The sequence below is a fragment of the Aethalodelphis obliquidens genome, unplaced genomic scaffold, assembly GCF_003676395.1.
Source record: "Aethalodelphis obliquidens isolate GAN/ISIS:26980383/991018 unplaced genomic scaffold, ASM367639v1 scaffold44, whole genome shotgun sequence".
In the NCBI taxonomy this organism is placed as follows: domain Eukaryota; kingdom Metazoa; phylum Chordata; class Mammalia; order Artiodactyla; family Delphinidae; genus Aethalodelphis; species Aethalodelphis obliquidens.
This window is the reverse complement of record NW_020837988.1, coordinates 14,952,850-14,966,690: the sequence shown is the minus strand read 5'-3', so window position 1 is coordinate 14,966,690 and position 13,841 is coordinate 14,952,850. Positions and strand designations below refer to the sequence as shown.

General features: G+C 39.0%; 1 protein-coding gene across 9 annotated transcripts in view; it reads left to right on the top strand.

The window, feature by feature from the left end:
• Window positions 1-13,841, top strand: part of TANC2 (tetratricopeptide repeat, ankyrin repeat and coiled-coil containing 2) — a 358,600-nt gene that overhangs the window by 283,316 nt on the left and 61,443 nt on the right. For all 9 annotated transcript variants that reach the window (XM_027081267.1, XM_027081266.1, XM_027081261.1 and 6 more), the window contains 2 exons: window positions 4,649-4,815; window positions 8,256-8,863. In XM_027081267.1, coding sequence (XP_026937068.1) covers window positions 4,649-4,815; window positions 8,256-8,863 — 775 coding nt within the window. The remainder of the gene's footprint in view (window positions 1-4,648; window positions 4,816-8,255; window positions 8,864-13,841) is intronic.

The window sequence follows — 13,841 nt, the reverse complement described above, 5'->3', positions numbered from 1 at the left end:
TAAGGACTTTATAAGAAAAGAAAATTACAGACATGTATTCCTCATAACCATAATAGCAAAATCCTGAAACACACTAATAGCAAAATGATTAGTTTTACTTGACCAGGAATGCAATGTTAGTTTAACATTTGAAAGTTAATCACTGTAATTCATAATATTAACAGAATAAATGAGAAAATCTATATTTTATATAAATATGTATCTATAATCTCAACAAATGCAGAAAAACATTTAACAAAATATTACAATTAACAATAAAAACTTTCTGCAAACTAAGAATAGAAGAAAACTTAGTCTCCTAAAGGACATGCAGGTAACGATGAAATATTAAATACATTTCCCCTACTATCAGGAGCAAGGCGACTTAACATTCGACATTCCATGTGTGGTCCAAGCTAGCACAATAAGAAAACAAACAAGCAAATAGTATAAAGATTGGAAAGGAAGAAGTAAAACTGTCTTTATTTGCAGATGTGATTGTTTACCTAGAACAGTCTAAGGAATCTACAAAAGAAAAAAAAAAGCCTACGAGACTTAACATAGGTGGAGCTACAGTCTATATGGTTAATATGCAGTACCTGTTGTATTTATATACTAGCAGCAAACAACTGAAAACTGAAATTTAAAAAGTAGTGTGGCAGTTTTAAAACATGGCTGCAAAATCTTTGACATTCCTCCCATCCAGATTTAGGGTCTGTGTCTCCTTCCCTTGCATCTTAGCAGACTTGTGGCTGCTTCAACCAATAAAATACTACAAAATGATGCTATGTGATATCTGAGGCTAGGTCATAAATGGTCATGCTGCTTCCATCTTGTTCACTGAAACACTTGCTTTTGGGGGTATGCATTGCCATGTCAAAAGACTGACTACTTTGAGTTTACCCTGCTGTGAGGAAGTACAAACCACATGGAGCAGCCATATGTTAGTGTTCCAGTTGACTGTTCTAGTCATCAGGTCGTTCTGGCCGTGACACCAAACATGTGAGTTTTTGTTGCAGATGATTCCGTTTCCCAGCCATTTGAGCAACTCTTAGCTGTTTGATGCAGCAGTAGATAACTGGAGCAAATACCGTTTTCTATAGAATCAAAATGCTTAAGAATAAATTTAACAAAAGATGTGTAAGACTTCCACAGTGACAGCTACAAAACATGCAGAGTGAAATTAAAGAACTTAGTAAATGGAAGAGATAGGCCATGTTTGTAGATTGGAGTTTTTCCCCAAACTGATCTGTAGATTCCACATAATCCCAATCAAAATCCCAGCAGGACTTTTTTTTTTAATTGACAACTTTCAGAAATTCAAAGGACTGTGAATAGCCAAAACACTCTTAAAAAAGAAAAAAAATTGGAAGACCAACAGTACTGGAAGACCAACAGTACCTGGTTTCAAGATTTAGTATAAAGCTACAGAAATCATGACAGGCAGTAATATGTTAGTAAATGTTTAACAATCAGTCCAGGGGTGGGGGCCTGATTTGACCATAAGAAATTTAGCAATCAGCTCCCATGAACCAGCTTGAGCTGGCTCCAGCACTCCCCTGACAGGGTGGTATTCCCACAAGGATAGATAAATAGGTCAGTGGAACAGAATGGAAAATCTAAAAGGAAATCCACACATATGGAGTCAGTTGACCTTCCTCAAAGATGCCAAGATAATTTGGAAAAGAGAATTTTTGTCATCAAATGATGCTACAACAACTGGATACATGTATGGAGAAAAAAATGAATCTTAATCCTTACCTCACACCATAGGTGCACAAAAAAAAATTCAAGATAGATCATGGTCCAGAATATAAAAGCTAAGTCTCTAAAGCTAAGAAAAAACTTAGAGTATCTTCACAACCTTGGGGTAGGTAAAGATTCCTTAGGTCCTAAAAATCATTAACCATGTAGGAAAAAATTAATAAATTGGACTTCATCAAAATGTTAAATGTCTGCTCAACGTAAGATACGCTAAGAAAAAGGAAAAGCAGATCACAAAAGGGGAGAAAGTAATTCACTCTGTGTACGTGTGTGACAAAGCACTTGTATCCATAGTATCTAAAGAATTTCTATAAATCATTGCTGAAAAGATAAATAATCCAGTTCTTAAATGGACAAAAAATTTAGATGCTTCACAAAAGAAGATATTCCAATAGGCTGCCAGCACATAGAAAGGTGTTTGCCATCGTTAGTCGTCAGGGAAATGCCAATTAAAATCACAATGAGACACCACTTTACTCCCGCTAGAGTGGTTAACATTTTTAAAGTTGAACATCAAATGTCGGTGAGGATGGTAAGCAGCTGGAACCCTCACACGTTGCTGGTGGGAGTTTAAAGTGGTACAACTACTTTGGAAAACTATTTGACAGTTCCTTGTAAAGTTAAAGATAAATCTGCCTCATGACCAAGCAATTCTATCCCTCTGTATTTACCCAAAAGAAATGAAAACATATGTCTACAAAAAGACTCATACAAAAATGTTTATATTGACTTTATTCATAGTAGTTAAAAACTGGAAACAACCGAAGGTCCTTCAACAAAAGAATACATAATCAAATTGTATATTCATTCGATGGATATTAAATGAAATCTTAGTATTAAATTCTCAGTATTCTTCTTAGTAGTAAAAAGGAAGAAACTAATAATACCCTCAACAACATAAATGAATCTCAGAAACATTATATCAAGCATAAGAAGCAAGTATAGTCTATGGTGATATGAATCAGAACAGTGGTTGCCTATTGAGAACTGCGAAGGAACCTCAGGGAACTCTCTGGAATGATGGAGACGTCCTCTACTTTGATCAGGATGTTAGTTACATGAGTATACATGTTTGTCAAAACTCACCAAAGTGTACAGTTAAGATCTTCACAATTAATTGTATTAATTATATATAAATTTTATCACAGTAGTTTTTAAAATAGGGAGTTTTTTAAAGGTAGCTGGAGTTTTCTTTCCAGGAAAGTTCAGTTGAAAACACTTTCAATTTCGATTCAAGAGCTAGATTTCAAATTATATATTTTTCTTTAAAAAATGAGAGTCAGCGTTTTGCACGATACTTTAAGGTTCTACTCAGTAACAAAGGATAGCTCTAGTATATCACCAAGCAGAATCAATTAGAAAATTCCTCTATGGGAATTAAAGACACAAGTATGCTAAAGGGAGCCAAGGTCCTCAAAATCAAGAACTTAAGAGCCCCCATTTGTGTGGGTAAATCCCAATTAGTTCCAAGCAACTCCTCTCTCTTCCGGAATTCTTTGGACTCCCTAAAGGAGTAATGTGTTTTCTTAGCCCTACATCATCTAGAATGCCATTTCATTAATAATCATTGTTAACAGTTAGAGAGCTGAAATCCATAGTTCATTTCTCTTCCGAAAGTCACCAGATGAAAGTAATAGTTGAAACTCTTTATAATTTGAGAACTAATTTATAGTACTTAGGCTATTGAAATTAAACTCCTTTATGTAAAGCTTGTACTTTAGAGGGGAAATATAAAGATTTATTAATCATGCAAAAAATCTGCATATTTTCAAATGTGAAACAAAAATATGTAGAGTTTTGATTAGCCTTGACTCTTTCAAAAGCTAAAAGAGCCAACGTGGTACAGAGTTCCTCAGAGTTTTCCTTCTGTCCCCAGCTTCACTTCCTTTTTCCTCCTCAGATATAACCTATTTCCTGTTTCAGGCATCCAGTGACTTCTTTCTCTCTTCCCCTGCTTTCCTCTCTTCAGAACCTGTAAGGTCCTACCAACTAGGAACTTTTACTTGTTATTTGCAATTCATTTATACTGAAATATTCATTCAGCCAGGGGATTTTTTTAATCTCTAATTGTTCAATATTGTTTAAGAATCAGTAAGCATTTAATGGGAATGGAAACCTGAAATCTTACCAAGTCTTCTGCAGCCTAGCCCTAACGATAAACTGATTTTGTCAGTTTAGGATAGTATAGACTCCAGGCGGGAAAGGGAAACAAAAGATTTTGTCTTTCCTACATGGCTCCTGCTCCCCTGGAAAGATCACGTAAGGGTCTGGTCTCCTTGAAGCTGCTTCAGGTATAGTCTAGGAAGCTGCTGGTTCTGTAAGATCTTGGAATCCAGCCTGCCTAGTGTAGATCTGTCTGTTGGTTGGGATTCCTTTTCTCTGTTCCTCCATCCCTTCCTTCCTACTACGTATTCACATATAGTCTTATATACTGCTGTGGACTCCAAATTAGACCTTTTTTTTTTTTTTTTTTTGGAAATTCCCCAAAGAACATGTGATACTGTTCTCTTTAATGCTGTCAGATTCCGGGGGGCTGAGGGGGAGAAAAACATTCTTTCCAGCTTTTTCAGGTATGAGAGAAAAATAAATTTACATGTGCAAATTCTCATAAATGCATTGCTCAGGCTGTCTCACAACTGATAACATGGGGGAAATGATGATGATGATACATATGCCTTATATATTATTTATGTGACAAACACATTCATACCTGGTAAAAAGCAAAATGAACCCACTAAATGAATTATTCCACATGTTTATAATAAATTACGTACCCTTAGCATTCACTAAACACACAACAGACCTTTTCTAATTTTTTCTTCCAAGGAGATATGTGATCAAAGACCCAGAAAGAACTCACGTATCCACTTGTAATTATTAAGTAATTTGTTTCTTTCTATCTCAGAGAGAAAAATCCCAGATGGAGATTTCATCATCTTAATTGATGGATTAAATGAAGCAGAATTTCACAAACCGGATTATGGGGATACAATTGTATCATTTCTGAGTAAAATGATTGGAAAATTTCCTTCCTGGCTGAAACTAATTGTAACAGTTAGGACCAGTTTACAGGTATGTGTTTGTTTGCTTTTGGACCATAAATTATTTCCCTTGGAGAGTTCTTAAACTGAAAAAGTTCTAGGTCCTTGTACCCTTAGTTCCAAATCTCTACCATGTCCTAGAGCGCTAGCAAGAGTAATTCCCAACGAGCATATTTTGAGAGTAAGAGATACAATCTAGAGAGAGCATTCTCTGTATACTACTCTCTTAGCTCAAATTCCCATTTCCATTGCTCTGGGTAAGTTTTGATAAAGTGTCCCTCAAAAAAGCATGAAAAGAAAGTCCACTTTTCTAGACTTTGTCATGAGTATAGCAAAGCAAATAGATGGTGTAACACTCTAATTCACTGTTTGACTTTTGTTTTATGTTTTTTATCATTTAATGCCAGGCAAAATCCAGTTCAATATACAGTGTAGAGTCAGATTTTCTAGTTCTTCCCTCTGTTTCTCAACTTTCTATAGCATGAAGATGGACTTTCTTCTATATATTTCTTTTTCTAAGAAATATTGGCAATATTAAGGCTTTATATTAAATTTACTGCAACTGGGAGATAAGAGTTATTTTAATTACCATCCCTGATCACTCAGTTTATGGCCTAGAAGAATGATTAGGAATGTTGGAACTGTGCCTGTAAAAGACATACAGGCTGAGGAGAAATGACTCCACCTTCTCTACCACTCACAGTATAGCTGAGCTGGTATTTTCCATTCTTTACATATTCACACTTGGTTTGAAACAGGGTTTCTCAACCTTTTTTCCCCTAACCATAGCCTCTTTTAAAGAACATTAAAATTTTGCATATTATACACCCATCCCACTATTTTGATGCAACTCCCTTAAGACAGTTGTTAATATACAGAAAATAGTCTCGGTGCCCTCCTTTTCCCCTCTCCCAGGCATTTAGTATTTTTCCTATAGATTGACCACTTTTGGTCAGTCTGCCTTCTTTGATCAAAGACTGTACTTCTGATCCTGACCACCAACTTGCAGATGTTTGTTATTAAAATCTCAAAGTAATTTGAGGAATGTGAATGAATCAACGTAAATGCATCTTTACAATTAAAAATTATGTAATCCGCCATTACTGGTCAGTAGCTTGTTAAAGATGAAAGATGAATAAAAGAAACTTCCAGGAACACAGTCTCTGACTAGTTTTACTAAGTACGTACTTAGGAGATATCTTCGTTTATATAATTTTTGTTTGTTTGGTTTTGGTTTTTTTCTTCATTTATATTTTTATATAATGCCGTGTGCAATCTCAAAAGACGTTTTAAGTATGACTTGGTAGACCACGTAACTTTAATTTTTCAGCTGTGCCAAAGAACAGGAAAAGTACTATACACTCAAAGTCCAAATGTCAATGTCTTCATAGATCAAGACCTGCAACAACTTCCCAGATACTCCATTCACTTCAACCAATAACTTTTTAAAATTATTTAGCTGACAATGAAACAATTCCTAGGTCTTTAAAAGTGAACCCTCATAATCGATCATTCATTATTTCCACAAACATTTTTTACATACTTCAAGTATAAAAGGCTCTTTCTAAGAGCTGAGGATACGATGGTGAACAAGACAGACAATATCCCTACCCTCATAAAGCTTGTATTCTAGTGAGGAACACAAATAATAAAGTAAAAAATGAACATATATTAAAAATTTAGGTAGTGTTAGTGCTATGAAGACAAACATAACAGCGTAAAGGGGTAAATGAGGATGACATATTTTAGATAGGGCAGGTGGGAAAGGCCTCTCCAAGAAGCCTTGTAAAGTGATAACATCTGACTTACTTTCTTTGGCTGCTGGCTGTGTAGATAATAATATGTAGGGGATCAAGAATGGAAGCAGAAGTACAGGTGAAAGGTGATGGTGGCTTAGACTAGAGTGGGAACAGTGGAGACCCTCTGAAGTGGTCATATTTGGAGTATATTTTGAAGAAGAATCAAAAGGACTTGATGATGGGCTGGATGTGGGAATGAGCAAGAGAGAAGATTCAAGGATGAATTGTGGGGTTTTGGTGAGCAACTGGGTAGATGCTGGTTTGAGGAAAAGAGAAGGATCATAGATAGTTCCTACGATTTGGTGGTAGGGTTAGTGGTAATACCATTTATTGACATGTGGAGGTTTTGTGGTGGGGGGAGATTTTAGTAGTTCTGATTTGATCACACATTAAGTTTGTCTATGAAACATCCAGGTGTCATTGTTGAGTAGACGGAGATATAAGAGGAGAGCTCAGAAGAAATGACTAAGCTGGAAATATGAAATTAGACATCATCCATGTATAGATGATATTTAGAACCATGGGACCCAACTATTCTAGGGAGTGAGGGTGGCCAGATAAGAGGAAAGAATGGAGACGTGAGCCCTGGGTGGACTGAGAAATGAGAGAGGAGCCAGCCAAAAAGGCTGGGTAGGAGTAGCCAGTGTGCTAAGAGGAAGACGAGGGGAGTATGCTGTGGAAGCAAAAGCTGCAGGAGGGGACTCGAGAAGAAAGATGTGTTCACCTGTGTCAGATACTGCTGAGAGGTTGAGGGGGAAGAGAAATGAAACTTGGTTATTGGATTTGGCAAGATGAAGATTGCTGATCATCTTGGCAAGGACCATTTCAGTGAAGTGACGAGATTGAAGCCAATTGCAACAAATGGAGGAGAGAATGGGAAGGGAGGAATGAAATACAGTAAGTAGAGAAAACTTTTCTGTTAGGTTTTGCTAAACATGGGAACAGAGATATAGTAGTTGGAGGGAGGAATATGGAGTCACATGTCTGTGTGGAGACAAGACAGAAAGAGAAGAGAAGAGGAAATTAATGCAGGAGAGGGAATAGATACTTACAGGAGCAAAGTCTATAAGCAGATAAGAAAAGATGGATTCCAGAGCATGAGAGTCACCACAAAGCCCTGTCACCTTCCCCCAATGTAATTTCCAAGCAGATCACCAAGGTACCAAGCGTCCCACTATTAGAAGTGTTCCTTTGGGCTAAGGCATCTCCAAAAAACCTACATTAAAATAAAGTCATTTTATCAGGTGGGATAGAAGGTCACATTTTTATATGACATTCTTTAAGTCCTTTTACATTTATCTTAGTGAGTTGTACTTTGACATTAGGCTATGGTTTACGCTGAGAAAAATTACAACAAAAGTTAGATGGCATTCTCTTTTCTATTTTAGGAGTGAGTGTTATTTAGGATAGTGACCATTAAATCACTCCTAAAGTGCCCTTTATGAAGACCCATAAAAGTTACTTTAAGTCTCAATATTAGGAAAAGTGTCCCTCCTGTGCAACTAATATGTCTTAATCTATGGACACTAATACTCGATCGTATTTCCCTCTTTTCTTTGACCACTCAGAAGTTCAGAATAAATTTGTGGACCTCGTAGTTTATCACAAGAGTTAGGGGAAACTGAAGGTCTTTCTCTCTCTCTCTCTCTCTCTCTCTCTCCATCTGTTTTAGGAAATTACCAAGCTGCTGCCTTTCCATAGGATTTTTTTGGATCGACTAGAAGAGAATGAAGCCATAGACCAGGACCTGCAGGCTTACATCCTGCACCGGATACACAGCAGCTCAGAGATCCAGAATAACATTTCACTTAATGGCAAAATGGACAATACTACATTTGGCAAACTCAGTTCTCATCTCAAGACACTCAGTCAAGGGTCCTATCTATACCTGAAACTCACATTTGACCTCATAGAGAAAGGCTATCTAGTGTTAAAGAGCTCTAGCTACAAAGTAGTTCCTGTTTCGCTCTCTGAGGTTTACTTACTCCAGTGCAATATGAAGTTCCCAACCCAGTCTTCCTTTGACCGGGTGATGCCTCTCCTGAATGTGGCAGTGGCCTCTCTCCACCCACTGACTGATGAACATATCTTCCAAGCCATCAATGCTGGCAGCATTGAAGGCACGCTAGAATGGGAGGATTTTCAGCAGAGAATGGAGAACCTCTCCATGTTCCTAATCAAGCGCAGAGACATGACTCGTATGTTTGTACATCCTTCTTTTCGAGAATGGCTTATCTGGAGAGAAGAAGGAGAGAAAACCAAATTTCTCTGTGATCCCAGGTAAGCCATAGATCTGTAATAAGCAATTTGTGAGCCTATTTTGTATTTATTGCATGGAGCATGGGTATTGAAAACAGTGAGAAGTGTTCTTCATTGAACATTTCACATAAAGGAAGCATCATCTCTGTTTCTTCTTAAGACAAGGCTATGATGAAGTTTATTTTCTCACAATATTATTTCCTTAAGACTCAAAATCTGCATAGATGTTTAGAATGCTCCTTACATTCCTGTATTTTTCTAAACAACTTTCTCTGATTCCACTAGGGTTCACAGGCTATAATTAATTTTTTTTAATTTATTTATTTATTTTGGCTGCGTTGGGTCTTCGTTGCTGCATGCGGGCTTTCTCTAGTTGCGGAGAGTAGGGGCTACTCTTCGTTGCGGTGAGCAGGCTTCTCATTGCGGTGGCTTCTTTTGTTGCGGAGCACGGGCTCAGTAGTTGTGACTTGCAGGCTCTAGAGTACAGGCTCAGTAGTTGCGGCGCATGGGCTTAGTTGGTCTGCAGCATGTGGGATCTTCCCAGACCAGGGCTTGAACCCTACTTTGGCAGGCGATTTCTTAACCACTGCGCCACCAGGGCAGTCCCCAGGCAGTAATTAATTTAACCATTTAACAGACTTCCTCAGTATTCTTCAGAAAGAATTGATACATTGTTCACCTCTTTGACTTAGAGCAGAATTGTTTTAAAATTGTGAGTGCCCTTTTAAAAGCCATGCCATTGTTAAAGTCACCAATGACTGACCCCATTAGAGCCCAGCTGATGCTAAGATTTACAGTGGAAAATGGAATCTTAACACCTTATAGCTGAAAAAGACTTGAGGAGATCAGCTGATTTAGCCACTCTTACCTTTAGATAAATAAAGTGTCATTATCCCTATTTTACTATAAAGGCCTTAAAATGCTGAATCACTTGTGAAAAGCCATAAGGTTAACAGGTGGGAGAAAGGAAGAGGAGTTAAAAGAAGAATGGCAAATGCGCTGTGTGTACCACCGCTCCCCTATCCTGCACCCATGGCAGACGTCACTGATTTACCCCAGCACTCTCTCCTGATGAGCTTGACCCTGGCTTAATCTCTCTCAGCTCAACAAACCAGACTCGATATGAAACTGTTTCCCATTCTCTTGGGTAGAACCTAGATCTCTAGCATCCTAGTGAGGTGTGCTTTCTACTCCTTCACACTCCTTTTTGAAAGAACTGTTCCTTTAATAAAGTTGATGTTTTCAAAAGCAGGTATAGTCCTGATTTCCTGGAAACAAAGAAGATACCAACAACATAGCTGACAAACGCAGAGCTTATTGTGACTCAAAAAGAAGATAGGCCAGGTTTGCCTCTGCCTTCCGCTGTGAGTCATCAGAGGCTGACCGTCTCTGACCGTGCTGGGATTTTATTATTACTCTTGAGGCATGTTCTTCACCAGGTCCTGTTAGAGACACCTGTGCTTGTGGGCATGCTGCTCGGCCTACGTCATGCTGACTCATTAGAAAATCAGTTCCAGACTCTGATGACGATATTAAGCCAGGCAGTAGATTTTGTGCTGTCTTCCCTAAGAGGGAAACTTTTTAAAGAAACATGCTGTAGTGGAAAGAACATAAACGTTAGAGTCAGATGACCTGCTTAATAAATCCTACCTCTTCGAGGAACTGTGGCCTTTGGAAAATTACACAATGTTTCTGAGACAGTTTTCTCATCTACATAAAAGGAATAATAATTCCTAGAGCTGTTGAGAATTGAGGTCATGTAGTGTAGTGCCTAGACTAGCACAGAGTACGGAGAAGGTGGTCAGGGGATGTTCCTTGTCCTCCTCTCTCTTTGCAGTAATAGACCTTTCAGGTGCACCTTAGCTAAATCCTATGGCTGATTGGATAGGCAGCAGGAGTCTTCTGCTATCCGCATCTGGGGGCACAAGATTTTTTTTAAAAACCCTGGGTCTGAGTCTCTTCTATGAGTTGTATGCCATTCCCAAGAGGATTTTATTGTAAATCCCACTAGTACTGCTGCTGATGTTGGTACACAGAGTTGGCAACGACATAGTTAAGAAAAAGAGACCAATCTAGAATTGCCTAATGAACACTGAAATCAGTTTCCAGAGGAACTTTGCTGGCTGATCTGCTCTCTTATCCTGGAACGTCTCAGAGGATTGAGAACTGAGGTCCAAGGGAGCCAGAAAAACGCTGAATTAACAGTATCCTTACAACAGATAAAACCCTCAGGCTTTCAAAGGGAAAAAGATGGTATTTATGCAGCCATATCATGGCTCTACAGGCTTACCTTCTCAACATTGTTTATTAACTAGAATCATTTTGGCAAGAGGCTGATGCGCTGGGACAAGGAGAGCAAACACTTCTAACTTCAAATGCCGTGTAGTCTGTTCCCTGGTGATTGAATAACACTCAGGGCTGCTGAGGGATCATCGTTTATCACTTAATGGCAGAGAGTAAACAGGACCAGGCATTATCAAAAAAGCTTTCTTACACGTTTCATCTCAGTTGGAATTCAGCCTTCTTCCCAGCACTGTCTGGCACCAGCTTTGTTACTAAGGTATTGATCTCAGAGCTCGAGGCCCCCTGGGTCAATGAGATGGAAATTCACTAAGAATTTAATGTCACTGGCAAAGCCCAGGCTGGCCTTTCAAAGAAACTGGCTGTAATTGCTTTCCATTGTAGGCGAGTCTGATTAGCAGGACTCCCTCCAGGCAGGGTTTGCCATTATGGCTTCAGCCTCTATTTCCTGTACATTGTTTCCCACTCTGTTCTCCACTTCATCTCCAGCTTCTCTCTAGAACATCTAATGTGGTTCAGTAGACCAGGGAAGACTAACTCAGTGCCTCTGAAGTCACATTATGTAGGCCAGTGCCTGACATGCATAACTTTGTGTTAAGGAGAACTTTCAGAAGCTACAGAACATCTCTTCTAGTCCGTTTTCCTGGGCTTTCAACACTCACGTCTTCACCCTGAACTTATTGACCTTATTAGGGAATTAGACACCGATGAGAATATTCTACTGAAGCCAAAAAGTAGTTGACCTTCATCAGAAATAGGCCACCCAGGGAGGTACTTCTGCTAAGTGAAGAGAGTCAGTAATCTGAGGATGGCGCTAGAAAGAGGAAAAAGCAGAGCTGGAGGTCAGTGCAGCAGCTGAGATAGAGTTTTCCTTATTTTAAATATCAGATTTCCTGTTGTCGCAGAATCAGGGCAGACAATTGACATCCCAGAAAGAGTGACCTAAGGTTGCATACACGTCTGTCACAGAAAGAAATGAGTTATAGATACCTTTTCTTGGCTTGGTATTTGTATATATATGCATGTTGGTGTTTATCAAACTGTAAGCAAAGTATCACTGCAAAATCTTTTATTACATCAAAACTTCTAAGATTTTAGATTTACATTCTAGATGAAAGTTTGCCCCTTGAAGCACTCATAAGCCTTAGACCTCACCACCTTATTCTGCCTTCTGTTTCCCACTATTCATCACTGTCATATTCTGTCATACTCTGAAACTAATCTTTCTCATATGTTATTCCCTCGGCCACTGAGCTCTCAGATTAACTCACTAATCTAATAAACTAATCTCTGTTGTTATGCTCATAACAGGGAAGTAGAAAACATTAAATGCAACTTGCGTATTTTAAGTAAGGCATTTAAGAGAAGTCACCAGCCTTTATAATCCAACCTATTAATGACTTTGATAGTTGAAATGTGAGGCTGGTAGAGTAGACAGTCGGGGCCACCAGCCTTGTGGTGCTGTCCAATTACTGCCTAATATTTCTACATAGCTTTAGGCTAGCCCTGAATGAATCCCCACTCTTTTTTTTCCTGTTTCTTTCCTGTTATCTCTGTTTTCATGGTATTAGCCTCCCCTTCCCTAAGAACAGCTCTCAGATCAACATTTTGATGTGTATATACATGTAAGATTTTGACATAGAGATTCAAAGACTCAGCTGCCTTATTTTTAACTGTTTGAATAAAACGCAGGAAGCCTGTTGTAAACTTTAACGAGTCTTAAGCTGTAGAACCAATGAGGTTTGATTTGGAAGCCTAATTTGAGCTGGCCTGATTTCCTCAAACTAAGAGTAGCAGATTTATAGTGGGTGGAAAAGGGAAAAGGCTACACAAGTCCTAACTGTACCTGTGAGGACAGTTGAGGACTTACTCAATTCCTTGTGGCCAGAGTTGATATCTTACAATAAATGTTCTTTAAGATTTTTCTTAATTATTTTGGCCATATTAGCAAATTACACATTGGAGACTGGGTGCTCCAAAATCCATGTCACAAAGCATAGTGTCAGAGTAGAAGCAGTTTGTCAAAGGGAAAAAAAAAAAGAGGCCATTCTCCCTATAAAGGAAAACTAATTCTGTGTCAGGAACTTGTACAGCCTGGCTTCTTAAAGAATACGTAAGTCTGAAATGACCACAAAATGGTGAGTTGCAGGGTTGTGGTGGTTTTATTTGTTTTTGTTTTGTTTTGTTTTGTTTTTTGCGGTACGCGGGCCTCTCACTGCTGTGGCCTCTCCCGCTGCAGAGCGCAGGCTCCAGACGCGCAGGCTCAGCGGCCACGGCTCACGGGCCCAGCCGCTCCGCGGCATGTGGGATCTTCCCGGACCGGGGCACGAACCCGTGTCCCTTGCATCGGCAGGCGGACTCTCAACCACTGCGCCACCAGGGAAGCCCTGTTTGTTTTTTTAATCCAAACAGGAGCCTTCAGGCAGAACGACACTTAACCTTACCCTCACTGAAGCACGAACTTGAGGTTACTGCTCCTCAGCCATTGCAGGCTCCCACAACAACCCCTTGAACTGGCAGATGGATTTTGCTTTCTAAAAGCATTAGGAAAGAATTCAGCAAAGTGATAGATCGTGCTAAGAAAAAAAAAGGCTTCTGGAACTAAGTCAGCCTTTAGGAGGTTTGGAAGAGTTAATGCAGAGAGAGGAGAGGTGTACCAAACACCTTTTGCTAGTACATGTCCCTTAGTAGATGACGT